General features: G+C 36.5%; 1 protein-coding gene across 3 annotated transcripts in view; it reads right to left on the bottom strand.

Annotated features, from left to right (window-relative positions):
* DNAJC12 (DnaJ heat shock protein family (Hsp40) member C12) overlaps positions 1–24277 on the bottom strand; it is a 151489-nt gene that overhangs the window by 20535 nt on the left and 106677 nt on the right. Inside the window, exons 1-4 of one of the 3 annotated variants that reach the window (XM_036923952.2) lie at positions 18389–18459; positions 10453–10513; positions 6337–6415; positions 3889–4028 (exon numbers count right to left, since the gene is read on the bottom strand). In XM_036923952.2, the coding sequence (XP_036779847.2) occupies positions 3889–4028; positions 6337–6415; positions 10453–10488 (255 nt within the window). In that variant the 5' untranslated portion in view covers positions 10489–10513; positions 18389–18459. Of the gene's footprint in view, positions 1–3888; positions 4029–6336; positions 6416–10452; positions 10514–18388; positions 18468–24277 lie in introns of those variants that run through there. The other 2 variants (XM_036923950.2, XM_036923951.2) reach the window with 2 other exon arrangements.

Here is a 24277-nt window from a genome sequence, read left to right on the forward strand (position 1 = left end):
ACTGCTCCTACCAATGCTTTCCCTTCCAGAGGGATTGTATTGCTGTAAAAAAAAAAAAACCAGAAATACAGGGTTGATGATGTAAGGGGTAGGGGTTTTATAAGATTTAACAATCTGTAAATGTGAAGGGTAAGCAAATATGTATATGTATTTTAGATAAAGTCTCCTGAGATTCAAATCCTAAATTACAACCATTTTATTGTCAGAATGGCATATGTAACCCACCTAACCCAAACACCCTAATGGTGATGTTTACCTACAAAAGAATACACAGTGACCTATTAGATGATGAACAAATGAAGTGCACACACACACAGAAAGTAACGACTGAGATGTATGGAGAGAGGTGAGGCTTTCACAAGCAGAAGTCACTGTGAGGATTGGGACAGTAAGGAATGAGAGGACATTTACAGAAAGTCTACCAAATGAGGTATAAACACTCAAAACTTGGTATAGGGGATTCAAAGTCCCCTGAGGTAGGGAAACAGAAACAAGTCAGAAACAACAAGGTTTGACCCAAGGAAGTCTCCATGAAATATCACTGCTAACGTAAAGTAGAAAGATAGGCATCTCATCACTTCTGTACCACTGATAAAAATAAATCCCAAACCCAATGCTCACCCAGAATATGACCTCAATTTTGCTGACAAGAAAAATGATGCAGCTGTTAAGATCTAAAATGTAATTATTGTAAGACCTCAAACAGTTCACAGTTAAGCTAAATTCAAAGCAGAAATAATGTGTTTGGAGACAGGAATTTAGTATTTAGTGGAAAGATGCCAGCAAGATAAATTACAGCAAGAACTTGGAGAACAGTTTTAAAAAAATCCACAGCTAACTTGAATTAGCAGTTGAAATTAAGTAACAGAGTTCAGTGGATCATCAAGAAAAAATGAACTATAAATCAAAAGACATCAGAATAGCATGGGTCACTAATTCAGTCACAGTTAGTGTGTCACATTCAGAAAAATGGAAATACTGTTATGCAGAGGTGGTAGAACAATGTTTATTTAGCCAGTGTCAACAAGGATTTTTGGATATACACAATGTAAAAGAAAAAAATCTTATTTTTGATACGTGGAGTTACTATTTTTTAAAGATTCTAGTTATTTTGTGCATATATTCAATAATTATATGGTTAGTCCTTCATAAATAAGTAACTCACTTTAAATAAATCACATGAAAAATACTTCATTTCAAAATGAGATGAAGAAACAGTTCACATTTAATATAGAGTGGCTTAAACTGTATACTTTGAGAGCTTTGTATCATTCTTTCCCATTATTTCAAAGACCCTTCCTCACTATTACAGGCCTTTTTATCAGGTAAAAAACAATTTGCTCAAGTCTTCTGAAGATAAAAACTATTAAGAAGGTAATCTAAATGCATCCCTGAAGGGATATAATTTAAGAGATGTGAATTACTCTATAGGCTAATTTTGACTAGTGTCCCAGAAGACTCGCCTATAAGGTAACCACTGTATTCTAAGTCTCATGTCATAAAGAAGTGTCCCTGCAGAGAAACATCATGCCTAACAATGTGGAAACCTTTAAAATTACATTTTCTCTATAATATATAAAGGTCAATGTAAGAACAAAATAAATATATAACAGTAATTACAGTGATTATTTTGACATTTAGTTTTGTTTTGTTTTGTTTTGTTTTGTTTTTGGTATATTAATCTACAATTACATGAGGAAATTATGCTTACTAGACTCCCCTCATCACCAAGTCCCCCCTACCTACCCCATTACAGTCACTGTCCATCAGTGTAGCAATATGCTATAGAATCACTACTTGTCTTCTCTGTGCTATACTGCCTTCCCCGTGCCACCCCCTACATTATGTGTGCTAATCATGAAGCCCCTTTGACCCCTTATCCCTCCCTTCCCACCCATCCTCCCCGATCCCTTTCCCTTTGGTAACTGTTAGTCCATTCTTGGGTTCTGTGAGTCTGCTGCCATTTTGCTCCTTCAGTTCAGATGAGTGAAATCATTTGATACTTGTCTTTTTCTGCCTGGCTTATTTCACTGAGCATAATACCCTCTAGCTCAATCCATGTTGTTGCAAATGGTAGGATTTGTGTTCTTCTTATGGCTGAATAATATTCCATTGTGTATATGTACCACATCTTCTTTATCCATTCATCTACTGATGGACACTTAGGTTGCTTCCAATTCTTGGCTATTGTAAATAGTGCTGCAATAAACATAGGGGTGCATATGTCTTTTTCAAACTGGGCTGCTGCATTCTTAGGGCAAATTCCTAGGAATGGAATTCCTGGGTCAAATTGTATTTCTATTTGACCTTTGAGGAACCTCCATACTGCTTTCCACAATGGTTGAACTAATTTACATTCCCACCAGCAGTGTAGGAGGGTTCCCCTTTCTCCACAACCTCACCAACATTTGTTGTTGTCTGTCTTTTGGATGGTGGACATTTAGTTTTTTAATGGCATGAAAAAAGAACACAATGGCTTAAAATGTCTCACTGCATCTATCCAACAGTTCTCTCACCAGAATTTATAACAAAAATAATTTACAAATAATTTACAGCTTTCTTTAATCAGACCCTGTCTTTCACAGAATTTATAAGCCTTAATAAGAGGCTGATATGAAGTAAAAAAATGGTAGAGATGAATCTGAAATGGTCCAAAATTCAGCAGTATTATATGAATAACTTGAGAAGTAATTATCAGAATAAATATAATGATAATAATGGGGAGTGTATATATTGAATCAAATGACCAAAGAGAATAACAATTGTAGTCATGGGCAAAGAAAAAATATAGGTGGCCAAAGGCACATGAAAATGCAAATCAAAACCACAATGAGATATCACTTCACACCAGTCAGAATAGCCACTATCCAAGTGACAAAAAATAACAAGTGTTGGCGAGGATGTGGAGAAAAGAGAACCCTCCTACACTGTTGGTGGGAATGTCAATTGGTGAGCCACTGTGGAAAGCCGAATAGAGGCTCCTCAAAAACTAAGAACAGAAATACCATTTGATGCAGTAATTCTACTCCTAGGAATTTACCTGAAGAAAACAAATCCCTGATCTGAAAAAGATATATGCACCCCTACGTTTATTGCCAAATTATTTACAATAGCCAAGATATGGAAGCAACCTAAGTGTCCATCAATAGATGAGTGGATGAAGAAGATGTGGGACACATACACAACAGAATATTATTTATCCATAAAAAGGAAAGAAATCCTCTCTTTTGCAACAACATGGATGGACCTAGAGGGTATTCTGCTAAGTGAAATAAGCCAGGCGGAGAACGACAAATACCATATGATTTAACTTATTTGTGGAATCTAAAAACAAAGCAAAACTGAATGAACAAAACAGCAGTAGATTTATAGACACTGAGAAGCGACTGGTGGTTACCATGGTGGAGGGGCTGGAGTGGATGGGTGAGGAGGATGAGGAGGATAAAAGGGCACAAAATTTCTCAGTTAAGTTGGTCATGGGGATGGTAGTACAGCATGGAGAATATAGCCAATGATTCTGTAACATCTTCCTGTGTTGACAGATAATAACTGCCTTGGGGGGGGGTGAGGATTTAATAATATGATAACTACTGAACCATTGTGTTGTATATTTGAAACCAACATAAGATTGTATATCAACTATACTTCAGTAAAAAAAAAGGACAAACATTCCACACCTACAAAAAATATATGTAGTCACAGGCTCTTCAGACATTGATCCATTAAACTTCCCTTCACAGGATTTTGTGGACACTAAGTTATATCCAGATTTTATCAGCTTCTTGGGCTTCTCCCTCTTATTGCCTATTGACTCTAAGGTGCCACATGAATCTAATCCATGGGTAACCTGAGCTTCATAAATTAATTTCATCCCAGAGGGAAACCTACCGTTTTCACTGAGTCGCTCAAAGCTTCCCATTGCTGGAAAGGCATCGACATCTGGCTCCTGCGCCAGTGGTCATAGCGGGCTCGACTCTCTTCATTGGTCAGAATCTCCTTTGCCTTCTGCAGTTTCTGAAAAGTCTCCACTAGAAAACAAGTCGACAGATGAGCACTTCTCTCTCGGAGGAGTTATTGTAAACTCCCAAATGACCAAACTGATCTCACTGAACTATGTCTCTGCTGCTTACTAGCTATGTGACCTTTGGCCAGTTTACCTAGTAAAGCTTTAATTTCCTCATTTGTAAGGCATATCATAAGGACAAGTAAGGTCATGCGCCTGGTTCACAGTCTATCTGCTCCCTTTACAGAACCCCAGTGATGTGCCAGGTACTGTTCGGGTGCTGATGACACAGGTGTGAACAACAGACATGATCTATTTAGTGGGACAGACATTTATAAAAATTGGAGAAATTATAATTTTGCCCACTAGGAAGACAATTGCCTTTTCTGACGGTAGTTGTGAGGCTAGGTAGTGACCAGGCTACAGGAACAGTGTGAATCAAGACCCAAAGGCAAGAAGAAGCTTAATGATTTAGAGGAAGTAAAGGATGCCATTACGGCTGGAGGATGCAGAGCTAGGGGAAGAACAATGAGGAATGGGGCTATAGTGTAGACAAGGGCCCAGTCATCCAGGACCTGAGTGGTCATGCTTATAAGGATTCTGATCTGTTTTTTGTTGTAAAAGCCAAGGGAAGCTATTGGGAGGTTTTAAGCATAGGAAATAACATGGCCAGTGGCTAATAAATGGTCATTTTGTCACTGATATATTTGAGCAGATGGCATATAATAGAAACCTTTTATGGTCCTATTGGAAAGACTTCCAATGTCTCTTCTACTTCTCAGTGACATTAAAACTTTCTATAAAGTAGGATACAAAATCAAATACAAAAATCAATGGTGTTTCTATACATTAGCAATGGGCAATGTGAAAATGAAATTAAGGAAACAACTGCCTTTATAATAGTATAAAAAAAGAACAAAATACTTAGGAAAAATGTTAGCAAGAAAAGTACAAAACTTATATACTGAAAACTATAAACCATTGTTGAAATTAAATATTTAAATAAAAGGAAAAATATCCATATACATGGATCAGAAGACCTAATATCACTAAGATAGTAACACTCTTTACACTGATCTACAGATTCAGTACAATCTCTATCAAAATCCTAGCTGCTTCTTCTTACAAGAATTGACAAGCTGATCCTAAAATCCATATGCAAATACAGGGGACCCAGAAGAGTAAAAACAATCTTAAGAAATTAGAACAAAGTTGGAAGAATTCACACTTCCAAATTAAAAACTTTCTACAAGACTACACTAATGAAAACAATGTGGAACTGGCATAAAGATAAACATAAATAAATGACACATTGGGAATCCTGAAATAAACCCACACATTTACAGTCAATAGGTTTTCTCTAAGAGTATGAAGACCATTCAACTGGGAAAGAAGACCAATAGCCATTTCTAAAAATTGGCAAAGGATTTGAATAGACATTTATCCAAAGAAGATATACAAATGGCTAATAAGTGAATGAGAAGATACCTAACATCATTAGTCATGGGGAAATGCAAATCAAACTACAATGAGATACCACTTCACCCCCACTAGAATGGCTGAAATAAAACAATAGATAATAATAAATGTTTGTGAGGATATGAAGAAAATCAGAAGCCTCACACACTGCAGGTGAGATTGTAAAACAGTGTAGCTGCTTTGAAAAACAGTTTAGTAGCTCCTCAAAATGTTAAACATAGAGATACCATATGACCCAAGAATCCCAACCCTATTTATACACTCAAAAGGGAATTGAAAAGACATACAAAAACTTATATAGGATTGTACATAGCAGCACTATTGATACTAGCCAAAAAATGGAAACAACTTCCAATGTCCATCAACTGATAAATGAAAAGACAAAATGTGGTATCTCCATATAATGGAATTATCATTCAGCCACAAAAAGGAATGAAGGACTGATACATGTCACAACATGGATGAGCCTTGAGAACATTTTGTTAAATTAAAGAATCCAGTCACAAAAAGCCACATATTGTATAACTCCATTTATATGAAATGTCCAGAAAACACAAATCTATAGTGTCAGTAAACAGATTTGGGGTTGCCAGGGGCTGGACAGGGAAATGGGAAGTGATTGCTAAAGAGTACAGGTTTCTTTTTCACAACTACCTTATGAGGTGGATGTTATTGCTGTTGTTATTATTCCCACTTTACAGACTTTAAGGCTGAAGGAATTTAATGAACTTGCCCAAAGTCCCAAAGCTACAAATAATGGAGCCACAATTCAAACACAAGACTGCCAGGCTCCCAGCTGGTGCCTTCCTGCTCCTTCCAATTTCTTGCGGTGCATGTTACCCTCTAATCCCCACCTTCTCCTCCACCTCCAGGGATAATAACAATATCATCATTCATCATTTCATCAGGCTGTGCCCTTGAGAAGCTCAGGGTCTAGTAAGAAAGCAGACATAAAAACAATTACTTAACTACAATGTGATAAATAGAAATATAGAGGCAAGCCTGGTTCTGCTTGGGGAGTCAGGAAATATTTAATTGGTTTTCTATATGCTTGATGTCATCCGTGAATCTTCTCTTTCTTTCACATAGGCAAACAGCATTGGCTCTACTTACAAAATACACCCCAGATCTGACCTCATCACCACCTCTACTGCCGCTGCTCTGGTCCAAGCCACCATCTCTTGGCTGGATTAGTGTAGTGGCTTCTCAACTGATCTTCCTGCCTTTCTGAGGTCCATTTTCTACACAGCAGTCAGAGCAATCTTTTTTAAAAATAAGTCACATAATATCACTCCTCTGCTCAAAATGGCTTCTGATGACTTCCTATTTCTCTTAGATTTTGAACATTCTTACCATGGCTAGTACGCCTGACATGTTCTGCCTGCCCTCTACCTCTTTTTCTTCTACTTTCCTCTTGCTGTAACCACAGGAGCTTCCCCAATGTTCTGCAAACACACCTAGCACACTCCAGCCCCAGGCCCTTGGCACCTCCTGCCCTTTCTACCAAGAATACTTTTACTCTAGGCACTCACACAGCTCACTTCTTTCAGATGTCAGCTCAGATGTTGTCTTGTCAATGGGGTATTCTCTGACCATGTCATATAAAATGGCTGTGCAACCCATCAGTCACATTCCTTTATTTTCCTTGCCCTACTTAACTTTTCTTCATATCACTTACTCCTCACAGTATATAGTTACTTGTTAATGATCTGTCTGTCTCCTTAACTAGAATACAAATTCCATGAGAGCAGAGACTGTTTTGTTCTGTGCTGCATCCCTTGCACTGGAGCAGTGTAGCAAGTGCTCAAAAAGTACCTGTTAAATGAATGAATGAATGAATGCTTCCTATTTTGAAAGTAAATATAAAGATATTCATATAGTACTATTCCCTGTGCTCTAAGCACCAAATAAATGACATGTATCCTTAAAACATTTCATGAATTAGAAATATTTTTTTTTGAGAGGGCATCTCTCATATTTATTGATCAAACGGTTGTTAACAACAATAAAATTCTGTATAGGGGACTCACTGCACAATCATTAATCAACCCCAAGCCTAATTCTCAACAGTCTCCAATGTTCTGAAGCATAACGAACAAGTTCTTACATGGTGAACAAGTTCTTACATAGTGAATAAGTTCGTACATGGTGAACAGTGCAAGGGCAGTCATATCACAGAAACTTTCGGTTTTGATCACCCATCATGAACTATAAACAATGAAGTCAGATATGATTATTCGTTTGATTTTTATACTTGATTTATATGTGAATCCCACATTTCTCCCTTATTATTATTACTATTTTTTAATAAAATGCTGAAGTGGTAGGTAGATGAAAGATAAAGGTAGAAAACATAATTTAGTGCTGTAAGAGGGCAAATGTAGATGACCAGGTCTGTGCCTATAGACTAAGTATTAATCCAAGCTAGACAAGGGCAACAAAACATCCATGGATGCAGAAGATTTCTCTCAAAACAGGGGGGGTGAGGTTCTAAGCCTCACCTCTGTTGATCCCCAATTTCTCACCTGATGGCCCCCCTGCGACTGTGCCTGTCTTAGGTTGTTCCTCCCTTGAGGAATCTTACCCATCTCTGGCTAACCAGTCATCTTCCAGCGCCATACAAGGAAATGTAAAGTTGGTAAGTGAGAGAGAAGCAATATTCCTTGAAAAGGTTAGCTTTTTACTTCTTTGCAGATTTATGCCCTGTGGCTTCTATGCCCAGCATTTGTAGAAATATTTTAATGAGAAAAATAATTAAAATTATTTTCACTATTATAAATTAAATGACAGTGCTTTAAAATACCTCATGGGGCCTCAACATCAAAAAAACAAATAACTCAATAAAAAAATGGACTGAGGACCTGAGTAGACATTTTTGCAAAGAAGAAATACAGATGGCCAATACACACAGGAAAAGGTGCTCCACATCACTAATCATCAGGAAAATGAAATCAAACCAAATGAGATATCACCTCACACCAGTCAGAATGGCCACTATCCAAAAGACAAGAAATGACAAGTGTTGACGAGGATGTGGAGAAAAGGGAACTGTCCTACACTGTTGGTGAGAATGTCAATTGGTGCAGCCACTGGGGAAAGCAGTGTGGAAGTTCCTCACAAAACAAAAATAGAAATACCATGCAACCCAGTAGTTCCACTTCTAGGAATTTATCTGACAAAAAAAGTCCCTGATTTGAAAAGATATATGCATCTATGTGTATCACTGCATTATATGCAATATAATGATGTGGAAGCAACCAAAGTGTCCATCAATAGGTAAATGGATAAAGATGTGGTACATACACAATGAAATATTAGTCAGCCACAAAAAGAAAAGAAATCCTCCCATTTGCAACAACATGGATGGATCTACAAGGTATTATGCTCAGTGAAATAAGCTAGGTAGAGAAAGACAAATACCACATGATTTCACCTATTTGTGGAGTATAAAAACAAAGCAAGATGGAAGGAACAAAATAGGAGTAGACTCATAGACACCAAGAAGGGACTGCTGGTTAACAAGGGAGAAGGATTGGAGCAGGTGTGTGGGGAGGGTGAAGGGGATAAAAGGGCAAAATAACTCACAATCACAATATAAGTTGGTCACAGGGATGGTAGTACAGCATGGAGAATACAGTCAACAATATCTCTCTACTTTGATAGACAGTAACCGCACTAGAGTGGGTGAGAATTTAACAATATGAGCAACTGTTGAACCACTGTGTTGTATATTTGAAACCAATATAAGATTGTATATCAAAGATATTTTTATATATAAACAAACAAAAATGAATATGTGGTACATTACACAATGGAATATTATTCAGCCATTGAAAAAAATTAATTCTGTCACTTGCAACAACATGGATGGACCTAGAGGGTATTAGCTAAGTGAAATAAGCCCAGTGGAGAAAGATAAATATCATATGATTTCACTGATTTGTGGAATCTAAAAACAAAACAAAATAAGGTGAACAAAATAGCAGTAGACTCACAGACACTGAGAAGCGGCTGGTGTTTACCATGGGGGAGGGTTTCAGATGGGTAGAGGCAGGGTGGTGGGGGGCATAAAGGGGCAGAAAAATTCTCAATCATAATATAAGTTGGTCATAGGGATGGTAGCATAGTATGGAGAATATAGTCAATGGTTCTGTAACATCTTCCTCTGTTGATAGATAGTAACTACCCCAGTGGGGAGGAGGATTTAATAATTTGGATAACTGTCAAACTTGATACACACTGAAACCAATATAAGATTGTATATCAATGATACTTCAATGAAAAAAATAACCCTCATGGGAAGTAGTTAAGCTCCTCTCAAACAGGTGTTAGGTCGAATGTGCAGGTTATACTGACCGTACCTCCATATCAACTGTGAAAATACTGAAATCCTTCTGTCCCTAGTTGTTAAAGGCTTCTGTTCCTGAGCCCCTATCCCCCAACACCACCATTTCAAGCATTCCCCCAGCAACCAGAATAACTGCCTGCCTCAGCAGGCACCTCTAGGGCCCTGGTCGAAGCTGTTCAGCACAGGTAACTAATAGGCCATTAACTAATAATCATCACTGCATGCAGCAGCAATTAGTGGGTTAAAGGGAAGACCCTGGAGATGGGACTGTTGACAGCAATAACAATTGTTACTGAAACAAATTTAAAAAAAATAAAAACTATCTGCCATAGCAGCTCATTCCATTGAGCAATCCTTCCTGTTGTTGACAACATTGTAAATTTCTCTCTGTATAAATGAGATGTCACTTTTTCCAACAGGAATAAAAAGCTCATTAAATTATCACCATGGATACACATGCCAGTTGTAGGGCAGTGGTTGTAAAGAGTTATATATTTATCTGTGAGTCACTGCTTCTTTGTAGATTACTGTTGGCAATATTTCCAGAATGAAAGCTATCTCTTGGAATTACTCTGATATCAATCTCTCAACAATTGATAAGCAGAGAGCAAAAGAGCCTTACCTTTCCTATTAGGTGGTATTTTCTTTGTTCCATCATCTTCAAAAGATTTGATGAAAATAAGCTTGGAAATAAATTACGCAAAGAAAACAAGAAGTTCCAGAAACACACGGAAGCTTAACAACATTGTCCTAAATAACTAATGGATCAATGACCAAATAAAAACAGAGATCAAGCAATATATGGAGACAAATGAAAACAATAATTCAACACAGCAAAATCTGTGGGATGCAGTAAAGGCTGTGCTAAAAGGAAAGTATATAGCAATACAGACCTACCTCAGGAAAGAACACTCCCATAAGAACAGTTTAAACTCACAATAAATGAAACTAGAAAAAGAAGAACAAATGAGTTCCAAAGTCAGTAGAAGGAGGAATATAATAAAGATTAGAGCAGAAATAAATACAATCGAGAAAAATAAAACAATAGATTCAATGAAAGTAGAAACTGGTTCTTCAAGAAAATAAACAAAACAGATAAACCCCTAGCCAGATTTATCAAGAAAAAAAGAGAGTCTACATATATAAACAGAATCAGAAATGAGAAAGGAAAAATCACTACAGACACCACAGAAATACAAAGAATTATTAGAGAATACTTGGAAAAATTACATGCCAACAAACTGGATAACCTAGAAGAAACAGACAACTTTCTAGAAAAATACAATCTTCCAAGGCTGACCCAGGAAGAAACAGAAAATCTGAATAAACCAATAAAGAGCAACAAAATTGAATTGGTAATCAAAAACTACCTAAGAACAAAACTCCTGTACCAGATGGCTTCACTGCTGAATTTTATCAAACATTTAGTGAAGACCTAATACCCATTCTCTTTGAAGTTTTCCAAAAAAGCAGAACAAGATGGAATATTTCCAAACTCATTCCATGGGGCCAGCATCAATCTAATACCAAAACCAGGCAAAGACAACACAAAAAAAGAAAATTACAGACCAATATCCCTGATGAATGTAGATGCAAAAATACTCAACAAAATATTAACAAAACGAATTAAAAAATATATCAAAAAGATCATCCATCATGATCAAGTAAGACTTAATCCATGGATACAAGCAAGGTAAAATATCAGAAAATCCATCCACATCGTCCACCACATCAACAAAAAGAAGGACAAAAACCACAAGATCATCTCCATAGATGCCAAAAAAGCATTCAACAAAATTCAACATCCATTCATGATTAAGAACTCTCAACAAAATGGGTATACAGGACAAGTACCCAACATAATAAAGGCCATATAGGACAAACCCACAGCCAACATCATACTGAACAGCAAGAGGCTGATAGCCTTTCCTTTAAGATCAGGAACAAGACATGGATGCCCACTCTCCCCACTTTTATTCAACATAGTTCTAGAGGTCCTCACCATGGTAAACAGAAAACACAAAGAAAGAAAAGGCATCCAGATGGGTAAAGAAGAACTTAAACGTCACTGTTTGCAGATGACATAGTATTGTACATAAAAAACCCTAAAGAATCCACTCCAAAACTACTAGACTAATATCTGAATTCAGCAAAGTTGCAGGATACAAAACTAATACACATAAATATGTTGCATTCCTATACACTAATGATGAACTAGCAGAAAGAGAAATCAGGAAAACAATTACATTCACAATTGCATCAAAAAGAATAAAATACCTAAGAATAAACCTAACCAAGGAAGTGAAAGACCCATACTCTGAAAACTACAAGACACTCATGAGAGAAATTAAAGATGATACCAATAATTGGAAACACATCTCATGCTCATAGATAGGAAGAAACAATATTGTCAAAATGGCCATCCTGCCTAAAGCAATCTACAGATTCAATGCAATTCCTATCAAAGTACCAACAGCATTCTTCAAAAAACTAGAGCAAATAGTTCTAAAATTCATATGGAACCACAAAAGACCCCGAATAGTCAAAGCAATCCTGAGAAGGAAGAATAAAGTGGGGTGGGATCTCACTTCCCAAGTTCAAGGTCTACTACAAAGCCACAGTAATCCAGACAATTTGGTACTGGCACAAGAACAGACCCATAGACTAAGGGAACAGACTAGAGAGCCCAGATATAAACCCAAGCATACATAGTCAATTAACATATGATAAAGGAGCCATAGACATACAATGGGGAAATGACAGCCTCTTCAACAACTGGTGTTGACAAAACTGTACAGCTAGCTATATGCAAGAGAATGAAACTGGATTATTGTCTATCCCCATACACAAAAGTAAACTCAAAATGGATCAAAGACCTGAATGTAAGTCATGAAACCATAAAACTCTTAGAAGACAACATAGGCAAAAATCTCTAGAATTTAAACATGAGCAACTTTTTCCTGAACACACCTCCTTGGACAAGGGAAACAAAAGCAAAAATGAATACATGGGACTCCATCAAACAAAAAAGCTTCTGTACAGCAAAGGACACCATCAACAGAATAAAAAGGCATCCTACAGTATGGCAGAACATATTTGTAAAGAACATATCCAACAAGGGGTAAACATCCAAAATATATAAAGAACTCACACACCTCAACAACCAAAAAGCAAATAACCCTATTGAAAATTGGGTGGAGGATATGAACAGACAATTCTCCAAAGAAGAAATTCAGAAGGCCAACAGACACATGAGAAGATGCTCCACATGACTAATCATAAGGGAAATGCAAATAAATACTGAAGTGAGATATCACCTCATACCAGTTAGGATGGCCAGTATCAAAAAGACTAAGAACAACAAATGCTGGCAAAGATGCGGAGAAAGAGGAACCCTCCTACACTGCTGGTGGGAATGTAAGCTAGCTCAACCATTGTGGAAAGCAATATGGAGGTTCCTCAAAAAACTAAAAATAGAAATACCATTTGACCCGGACATTCCACTCCTAGGAATTTACCCAAAGAATATGATTTCTCAGATTCAAAAAGACATATACACCCCTATGTTTATTGCAGCACTATTTACAATACCTAAGATATGGAAGCAACCTAAGTGTCCATCAGTAGATGAATGGATAAAGAAGATGTGGTACATATACACAATGGAATACTATTCAGCCATAGGAAAGAAGCAAATCCTACCATTTGCAAGAACACGGATGGAGGTGGAGGACACTATGTTCAGTGAAATAAGCCAGGCGGAGAAAGACAAGTACCAAATGATTTCCCTAATTTGTGGAGTATAACAACGAAGCAAAACTGAAGGAACAAAACAGCAACAGACTCACAGACTCCAAGAAGGGACTAGCAGTTACCAAAGGGGAGGGGTGGAGGAAGGCCTGATGGGAAGGGTTGGAGAAGGGGTATTATGATTGGCACACATGGTAAGGAAAAATCATGGGGAAGATAGTGTAGCACAAAGAAGGCAAATAGTGACTCTGTGGCATCTTACTATACTGATGCGCAGTGACTGCAGTGGGGTATGCGGGGGACATTATAATATGGGGGAATGGAGTAACCATTGTTTTTTCATGTGAAACCTTCATAAGAGTGTATATCAATAATACCTTAATTTTAAAAATGTTTAAAAAATAATAATTAGCTTGGATTTATATTTGTCCTGTATTACACCAGCTAATCAAATAAATCACACAAGATAAACATTATTCTTGGGAAGAGAGCATTTTATAAGTTTACATGAGCAAATGATGCTGGAACCTTTGAAGAGATATTCTGTTTTAATTCCTAGGCCTACTTTGAAAATACAGAGGTTCTCTTAAATTCATATTTGACAACAGAATTTGTATTAGTAGAGCTACATTTTAAATGTAGGCCACTTACAATTACTTGTAATTGTAATTAAGGAATAATAATGATTATTGTATGACATCAGAACATGCTTTGGAAAAAAACCCAGAGGAAAATAAATCTGTTAATAGAGGTTCTCTGGCAGGAAGAGATAAGGGCAGAATTTTGCATTCCACATTATTTGTTACTGTATGTTATTTTTATTCTAAGGAGAAAAAAAAAGAATAAAGTGGGAAAACATTGGGACATTGAAAGATAACAGCTAGCAAGGGACAAAGAGTTCCACTTCTTCAAATACCCAAATGTCTTTGAAACCTGTAAATCAATAACCAAAATACCATTTCACGGGTTATTGATTTAGTCTGAAACCCCTTTCTTCAGAGTTGAAGAGAAGTTAATAAAGCACTGGCCTGCAATAGTTACTGTCACTCATACACATGGGCCTGGCATGAGCCCCAGACAGGAACTTTTTGAGAACTGGACACAATTTCTAAAGTAGAACCAGTCCTGCCTACATCATCAACACCTAGAGAGGAAAAGGGATTTCTAAAAGCTTTATTAGGATTTTTTTAATGTAAATGAGAAAGATCTAATGTTTACTTCCAAAAAAGAAAACTGTCCCATTTTGTTAAATTTTTCCCTTGGACTGCTACATAAAAACAAAAGAAGTCCACTGAATCATAATTAGCAACATTCACTTAGCTCTTCCTGCATCCAGGACACCTCATTAAATCTTCACAGCAGAGGCATGAAGCAATACACTATTAGTCCACCCATTTTACCTATGAGAATGCTGAGGCTCAGGGAGGTTGCCCGAAGTCAGCTGGGTTGTAAGTGGGATCTAGGGGCAATCCAGACAAAGCTGTGTTCATATGTACTACTCTGTATGCTAACAAATCAGTAATTTCAATGGCAATAGTTGAGACTACTTTTAGCGGGACACAAAGGTATATATACAAGTTTAATTTCTTCTTTAATTTCTTTTACCTGCAATTGCTTTACAGGCTTTCACTTTAATGAAATACATTTCTGAATCTGTCTAATGAATTCTGGACTTCTGTCATGTTAAAACTCAGCATGTGGTTGAATTTTTGTTTAACATTTTAAAATATGTTTACCAGTAACCTTAATCCTTCTCCAAGTGTGTGAAGAACCACTTCTATTTTCAAAGTCATGTGAATCCAAATTGAGTAAATGGTTGCTTAAACAGATTTAGAAACAGTTTCTATCCAAAGGCTGAATCATCTGTGAACTGCAAGCCTGACAGGAAAGGTATTGATGTCTGTGTACCTTTTCATTTTAAACAATATTTACACAGTCCAGCGTGTCTGCAAACAAGAAGCCCTGAGGTAGCCCATACGTAAAAACACCCAACCCTATGGCAACAACTGCACAGTGATTGATCAGATTACCAAATAGAAATTGTTTGCCAGGGACAGAGAAACAACTCAAAACCACACTTTACTGGAAAACAACCCAATTAAAGAATAACCTGTGGTAGTGGTTGTTTTTAAGTGTTTGTCAAATTTTTATACCTTTATGTTAGGACACCTAACTCCAGAGAGGTAATTAATATGTCACCTAAAGAAAAGTTCATGAATTCATTCATTCATTCACCTATTCGAGAGATTATTTGCTTAAAGTAGGTGTCCTTCCATGGTAGGTACTATGCCAAATGCAGGGCATTGTCCTATGAACAAGACAAGCAGGAAGCATGCCTCACCGAGCTTCCACTACATGAACAAGCAAATGGGCAACAAAGGGACAGTGAGATACAGTTCGCTGCCTGACTTTAAGGTGCTCTTGGTAGCTTGGGCACACAGGACTTCCCAGAGGAAGTGATGGCTAAGCTGAGGCCTGATGCAGGTGCATGACCTAGCTTATCAAAGCAGGGAAGGGGGGTATGTGAGCCTCAGAGGGGAGTTCCAGGCAGAGGAACCAGCAGGTACAAAGGTCTGGAGGACAGAAAACAGGGCATGTTAAGGAACCAAGGTAGTTCAGTGTGGCTGAAACATGTAGTTTTAGGCGTGGTGATGGATAAAAAGAGGACTGGCAAGATGGGGAGGAAGGGGGCACAGCATGAAGGAGTCTGTGCCTAAAGGCCCAGCAATGACAAAGGATGAACTCTGGCTGCACGTACACTATGGGTAAATATCACAGACATAATGTGAAGTAAGAGGAGCCACCATAAAAGAGGGTGTGCTATATGATTCCATTTGTATGAAATTCAAACTAGACAAAATTGATCAGTGATGACAGAGATCCAAAAATGGGGGAGGGTGCTCACTTTGAACAGGACATGAAAACAGGTGCGGGAAGTGTTCTGTATCTTCATCTGGGCTGTGGTTAAATTGATCATACATAGACACAAATTTATCAAGTTCACACTTATGATGGGTGCATGTTGCCTTAAGAAAGTTATGCCTTAATAAAAAGGGAAAAAAAATCAAATGAGCAAAATTAATACTCAAGTATCTAACAAAAAATGACTTCACGTATTAGAAAATGATCTTTATATAAATCAAAATGATCAATAATTTCTAAAGAAAATGTGCAATGTGGAGTTACAGACAAGCCTTAATCATATTGTCCTTATAGAAAAACCATATGCATGCACATACTATATGTATACACCTATAGTATACACCTATAGTAAGCATAATCATCAAATTTAAGATAGTATAACCTATCCTGAGGATAAAATCGGAGTAGGAATACACAAGAGACTTCAACTGCATTGGTCAAGTCTTAAGCTGGGTGAACATACATGGGCATTCATTCTAGTATTCTATGTATCTTTTAGTACCTATTCAATCTTTTGTTTTTTCCATAATTAAAAAGAAACGCTGCTGTCTGCAGGTGCAAAGCAATTAAAGGAGTGCTGTTGAGACCTAGGCATGAAATGACTTCGGCTACCTACTAAGAGTGGCTGTAAGGATGGAGAGAAGAGGACCACAGCAATGGGAGAGGTGTGGAAGGTAAGTCACTAGCATCTGGTAATCCTGAAATGCAGACATGAGGGAGAGGACGGAGACAAGGTTTCTGCTTGGCCAACTGAGTGGATGCTCCTGCCATTTATTGAAATGGGGAAACAGAAGTATGAGTGAGATTTTAGAGAGGGTGAGAGGAGAATAGTGAGTCCAGTTTTTGACAGAGTGACTTTGAAATGTCTCCAAATGGAGATTTCCAAGAAGCAGCTGAAACTACAGTGTGAAGGTGAGGAATGAAAACTGAGCTAAGGATAGATTTGTGAGCCATCAACAAAGAGCTGATGATTTAAACCACAGACTTGGACAAAACTCTCATAAAGTAGAGAGTAAGTCTAGAAGAGAGTTTAGGAGGGAATCTTAGGGCAGCAGAGAGGAGTCACAACAGAGACAGAAAGACCAGCCCAAGAGATTGGAGGAAAAGGATGAGTGCCTATTTGGTGCTGAGAAGAAAAGAGTGTTTCAAGGAGAGCATGGTTAACAGTGTCAAGTTCAGATGCAAGTTCAGGGAAGATAAGAACCAAAAAGTAACTATTGGATTGGGCACTAGGTAGTCCTTGGTGATTATCAGTAGAGCTGTTTCCAAGAAAGGTGGGGAGGAATTCAGCCTGGGTAAATTGAAAACTGGATACAAGGGAATAGAGATATTAACTAAGGACTTTTTTTTTTTTTCAGGAAATTTGGCCCTAAAAGGAAAGAGATAAATAGCAGAGGAGCAGGAAAGAGTCTGGATAAGGCAGGATAATTGGTTTGCATTTTTTCAAGCTGAGGTACACATCAAATTTAAGTCTAAATTTGTGATCATGGAATTTAAGTTATGATAAAGGAAAAAATGAATATATTATCATATATTTTATATAGACATACTGAAAATGAAGGAAACACAGCAAGGTGTTGATCAGGACAACCCCTGTTTACAAATATACTTAAGTCATGTGAACATTCAAGAGCTGTGAAATAAAGCATAAACTGGACAAATTTTAAACCATGAAGCAGCATGTTATAGCTGAAGGAAAAATGGATGTTAAATGACTACTGTTAGAAAAAAGGCCCTAAACAGTTCCCTCCCCTCCTGCATGCACTAGTGCAAAAAACATAATTTGGCATTGAATGAAAGAATGAATTTGAGCAAAATAGATAAAATAAAATTAAGTTAACGACTTTTTAATTCCATATCCTTTTCAGCCATTATTAAATAGTTACCAGCTTTGGAGTTTTCAGGATGCTTGTCAGGGTGACATTCCAGGGCTCTGACCTTAAATTCTGCCAGGATTTGTTCAACCTAAAACAAACATACTATTTAGCATGAAGGAAGAAGTTGGGCATCAGTCAGTCATTCCCCAAAAGCCATAATCAAACCCAACTCTTTATATTTGTATTTTGATTTTTTATTCTAAGAAATAATTTCCTTATTAATGAAATTCAGAAAACATGTATTACATGCTCCTATTCAAACAGTGTTCTGTGATGACAATTAAACTTGCTATGATATTTAGATGATGGCACCTACAAGCTCAATACATTTAAATGCCAAAAAATGGTCAGATAGGTTTATCCTAAGAATATGTAAAAGATGTGTTTACACAACTGAGCTCTTCAAAAGATGTTTAGCCACCATTCATTATTCAGGGAGGACTGATCAATTTATAAATTAACCATTACAAAGCTCCTTCTTCCTGCCTTTTAGCCCTTGTCTTTTTTATTAAGAATTTCACAATTTTTAGAAGAAGACATAATTTCACAGGGATGGTAGTACAACATGGAGAATATAGCCAGTGATTCTGTAACATCTTCCTATGTTGACAGATAGTAACTGCACTAGTGGGGGTGAGGATTTAATAATATGGGTAGCTGTTGAACCACTATGTTGTATACTTGAAACCAATATAAGATTATATTATCAATGCTACTTTAAATAAAAAAGACATAATTCAAGCCTGATAATTTTGTTACCAATTAATAGCTTGGGAAAACAAACTTCAGCCCAAGTAAAATGAGGTTTGAGGGCTATCTATGATATGATTTTATTTCACTTACCCATCTAATCCTTATTATCATTTATCAAGACTTGCTTTTATTAATCATAACTGCAATAACAGAAGCAAGAGACAACAGAGGATTCCTGACTCTTAGAATCTGATTGTTTCGTTTTAAATCCTAGTTCTGTCCTGAGACTTTAGGCAAGTTATGTATCTTTACATTACATGGATGATGTAAGTAGAGCACTTAACACAAAGTCTGATCATAGTAGTAACTCAATAATAGTAGCTATTTTTTTATTAAATGTCAGTGGTTAAGTAACTTGTCTGAAGTCATTTAGCTAGTTACTAAAAAAGCTGAGTATTTTTGTTAACTAAGTAGTTGGACTTCAAATCCAATAATCTTAGCCACTGTTTTATGTGGCCAAATTTTTCAGGCTTAGGGACCTTTAACAAGTTCCATATGTACTATCCACTGATTGGTGAAAGAAAATTACCTCTTGTTTGAGAAATGAACTCTCAAGAAGTTCAGCTCAATATGGCTGTAAGATTCATGGGAGAAAAAAAGATTCATGGGAGCAAGACATTTTTATGATCTCTGTCACCCTTAATCAATTCTCATAAAAAATTTCTTTATTTTTATAATCAAAGTCAGGCTGTATTAAATATGCATGTGCATAAAGCCCAGGCAGCCTGGGCTTTGTATATATGCATATTTACTGAGAACCCCTTGGATAACAGGAAGAGTCAGACTCCTTGTTAAGAACTGTAATTAACTGTGCTCCCTCTTCCTGGGTGCTCCCAGTAACCATCAGTCACTGTAACTGCCTATAAAGCAAAGAAAATTGAGAATTATTTTTAAATTTTAAGCTGTTTAATACTCCAAAGATTCTAGTAGTAGTAAGAATTCTTAATTAACAAGTAATTTATGAATACTCACAAACTGTCTTTGAAAAACTTTCTATCAATACAGAATAAAAAGGAAAAGCCTCTTTACCCTTCTCCCAAGATAACAGGTTACAGCCTTCAAAATACATTTTTTACTTTTTTTTATATAATTATTTATGTGTATGTATATATATGTATACACACACACACACACACACACACACACATAGAGAGGTTTTAATAATAAATAGATATAATTATCCCTATCTAACAAAGGCAGAAATTTTGGGTTTTTATTGTTGCTGTTTTTTAATTCATATCCCATTAGGAAATATTAATATTAGCCCATGGAAACAAATGTGTCAAAATGGTTAATTCTCAATAGCACTAGCATGTGTGATTGCTAGTTTCTCCTTTATATTTTCTGTATTACACAAATTTCTTATTTAAAAAATATGGGCTACATGTGTCTCCCATTACTTTTCATAGTTTGTCACAAAGTTTATCACAAATCTCTGACTGAAGGCTGGTTCTGGGAAAACTAATCGGTAAAGTGAGTTAGTTTGTCTTGGGTCATGTTCTGTTTATCTCCTGGCATCCCCACACTATGTGCCCAATGCCCAGTGCCATTATAATAATAATAATGATCACAGCTAAGACTTATTGAGATTTACTCTGTGCCAGGCATTGTTCTAAGCACTTTGCATATAGCTTCTCATTTAATTCCCACAACTCTATGAGGTGGGTACTATAATTATTCACATTTTGCAGATGAGGAAACCTTTTTTGTCATGAGATGGAGAAGTTATGTATTTTTCCCAAGATCACACAGCTAGTAAACAGCAGATTTAAATTCAGGCAGTCTGACTCTGAATACCTATAAAAATAGTTACATATACGTGCACGTACTTATTTCATAATACACAAATATAGCATTTATGCATGCATAATTGGCATGCATGTGTCATACATATTAAACATTAAGTTTAACATCTTGACATTAGATGTTAACATCTAACATTCCTTTAACATTAAGATCTCTTCATACTCCACATTTCCTCATATATTAACTTTAGAGATTAAATCTTAAAATTTAAAAACTAACCTTTTCCATATCCTATTAGCACAATATTTTGACCTGTGCCAGGAAATACTCTAGTGTGAAATAGGAACTAATCTGATTTCCACTTCAATGGACCTTTTCCAAGCTTTCCCTGGCCACACAAATGCCCTCTGCTCTCCCTCCATGCACTTAAATTTTGACAGAGTAAGATCATTTCAAGCACCACCTCTTCACTGAAGTTTTTCAGATAGTCTTTCTTTAATTCCTGTTGGACTTATACACAGAACCATGTAACACAGGACTTATTCTCAGATTGTTTCCTGTGTATTAGCTTTGGCTCCTCAACTAGATGCCAAATTCTTTATATGCTCACACCATGGCTTACCTTTTTGTTTTGTTTTGTTTTCCCTCATTACTTCAAGTACTGGCCTGATGCTAAGTGTTGAATATGTTGAATAGATACTTGATGACAGACTGACTGATGTTCTTCAAATAACACAGCTGTAGTGTAATAGGAGCTTTCTGAAAAATGTGATTTATTCATTAAAAGAATGAACTAATTCAAGTGATGGAAATGTACATACTGCAGAATATATTGCAGAAAAGAGAAGACTCATGTTAATAAATGGGTTAATTAGCAACCATCACTTCAATTCACTTTGTTTTTTTCCCACAAAACTCCAGATATTACAATATCTCTGAAATAAATTCCATGAGATCATCAGACATCATCCTAATCAAAGGATAATTAATTAAAACATGAGCAATAGAAACAATTTGAACCAAAATATATAATGGTAGTATTGGGTTATAAATCATAAAATATAATAACTACCTATTAATCCATAGTGACAGAAATAATTGAGTAAATAAATGTGAGAGAAGGGATAGCTTTTCTTTACAGAAGAATTCCAAGAAATAAATGTAAAAATCAATGAGAAAAACAGAAAGTTATCATAAGGCAAATACTGTAGTAGTAACTATTACAGGTAAGATCTACCAAAGGTGCTAAAATTAATGGTGAACGTCTGAGGACATCTGCTATAGTCCCAAAGAATCTTCACCAAGATATTTGTTAATTATGAAAGGGAAAATAGTAACCATACAGTGGAAAAACCTGGCATAAGAAAACTTAACAGACACAACCTTAACCAAGTGATCAAGGTCAATAAGACATGTCAACATCATGAACCCTGACAGGATATACTGAGAAAGGCACAAGATCACTTTTGACATATTCCTTCGGAGAACCACACCCCAATCAAATCATAAGAAAACATCAAACAAATCAGAAATAAGGGACATAATACAAAATAATTGACCATTAACCTTCAGAGTGTCCAGGTCATGCAACATAAGGAAGATATGAGAAATTGTCATTTTGGAGAAAACAGGGAACAGGACAACTGAGTGTAAAGGCTCCTGTCTTCAATCTTGGAAGAAAAAAAGGACATTTAGACTAGAAAAGTTGATGAAATTAGAATGAGATCTACACTTTAGATCAGGGGTTGACTAACTCTGGCCAACAGGCCAAACCTGGCCTAGCACCTGTTTTTAAATAAAGTTTTATTGGAAAACAGCCATGGTCATTTAGTTACATATTATCTATGGCTACTTTCTCCTAATGACAGAGCTGAGTAATTGTGAAAGAGACCATAAGTCCTGCGAAGTCTAGGGTATTTGCTATCACAAGGTCAGCACAGGGTGTGATGAGCAGGATGCCTAGGTTCAAAGAGGCACTCGCTCTATCAGGCTGCTGTGCTTGCCCAACACTGAGAATTAGTGCCTCCTTAAATTTAGCGTCCTAAGAGCTCTGCCTGCCTCACCTTAGTCCTTACCCTATCTGTCTGGTCCTATACAAAAAATGCTTGCTGGCTCCATTGAGTTAATACTATTGTACCAATGTTAGTTTTCTGATATTGATAATGGTACTTGGCCTGATAATTGTAAATATGATATTACCATTAAGGGAAGCTGGGTGAAATGTATAAGGAACTCTCTGTATTATTTTTGCCAATTTTCTGTAAGTCAAAAAATATTCCAAAAAGTGGGGCATTGATGATTTTTAAAGCTGTGAAACTACTCTGAATGATACTGTAATTGTTTATAATGATACTATCATTGTACCTGTGTCCAAATTCACAGAATGTACAAACCCAAGGGTGAACCACAATGTAAACTACTGACTTTGGGCAATTATGATGCATCAGTGTAGGTTCATCAGTTGTTACAAGTGTACTACTCTGGTGGAAGTTGGTAATAGGGGAGGCATGTGTGGAGGAAAGAGGTGTATGGGAAATCACTGTATCTCCCACTCAATTTTGCTGTGAACCAAAAACTGCTGTTTTAAAAATCATTTCCCCCTCCTGTTCTGAGAGAAATCTTCTGCATACATGGATGTTTTATTGTCCTTGTCTAGCTTGGATTAACACATAGTCTACAGGCACACACCTGATCATCTACATTTGCTCTCTTACAACACTAAACTATGTTTTCTACCTTTATCTTGTATCTACCTACCACTTCAGCATTTTATTAAAAATAATAATAATAAAGAGAGAAATGTGGTATCCACACATAAATCAAGTATAAAAATCAAATGAGTATTCATATTTGAACTGACTGTTTATAGTTCATAATGCATGAGCAAAACCGAAAGTTTCTGTGATGACTGCCCTTGTACTGTTCACCATGTAACTTATTCACTATGTAAGAATTTGTTCTCCATGTAAGAACTTGTTCGTTATGCTTCAGAAGATGGGAGACTGACGAAAATTAGGCTTGGGGTGGATTAATGATTGTGCATTGAGCATTGACTCCCCTATACAGAATTTTAGTGTTGTTAACAACCATTTGATCAATAAATATGAGAGATGCCCTCACAAAAAAAAAAAAAAAAAAAAAGTAGGCACTTCCAATTGTAAAATAAATAAGTAACCGGGATGTAATGTATAGCATAAGGAATATAGTCAAAATATTGTAACAACTTGGTATGGTGATAGCTGGTACCTAGAATTATCATGTATATAAATGTTGAATCACTGTGTTGTACACCTGAAACTAATGTAATACTGTGTGTCAACTACCCTTCAATAAAAAATAATTATCTACAAAAAAAAAATCATTTCAAAATAAAACTTTTAAATAACATGAATTATAGGA

The sequence above is a fragment of the Manis pentadactyla genome, chromosome 8, assembly GCF_030020395.1.
Source record: "Manis pentadactyla isolate mManPen7 chromosome 8, mManPen7.hap1, whole genome shotgun sequence".
NCBI lineage: Eukaryota > Metazoa > Chordata > Mammalia > Pholidota > Manidae > Manis > Manis pentadactyla.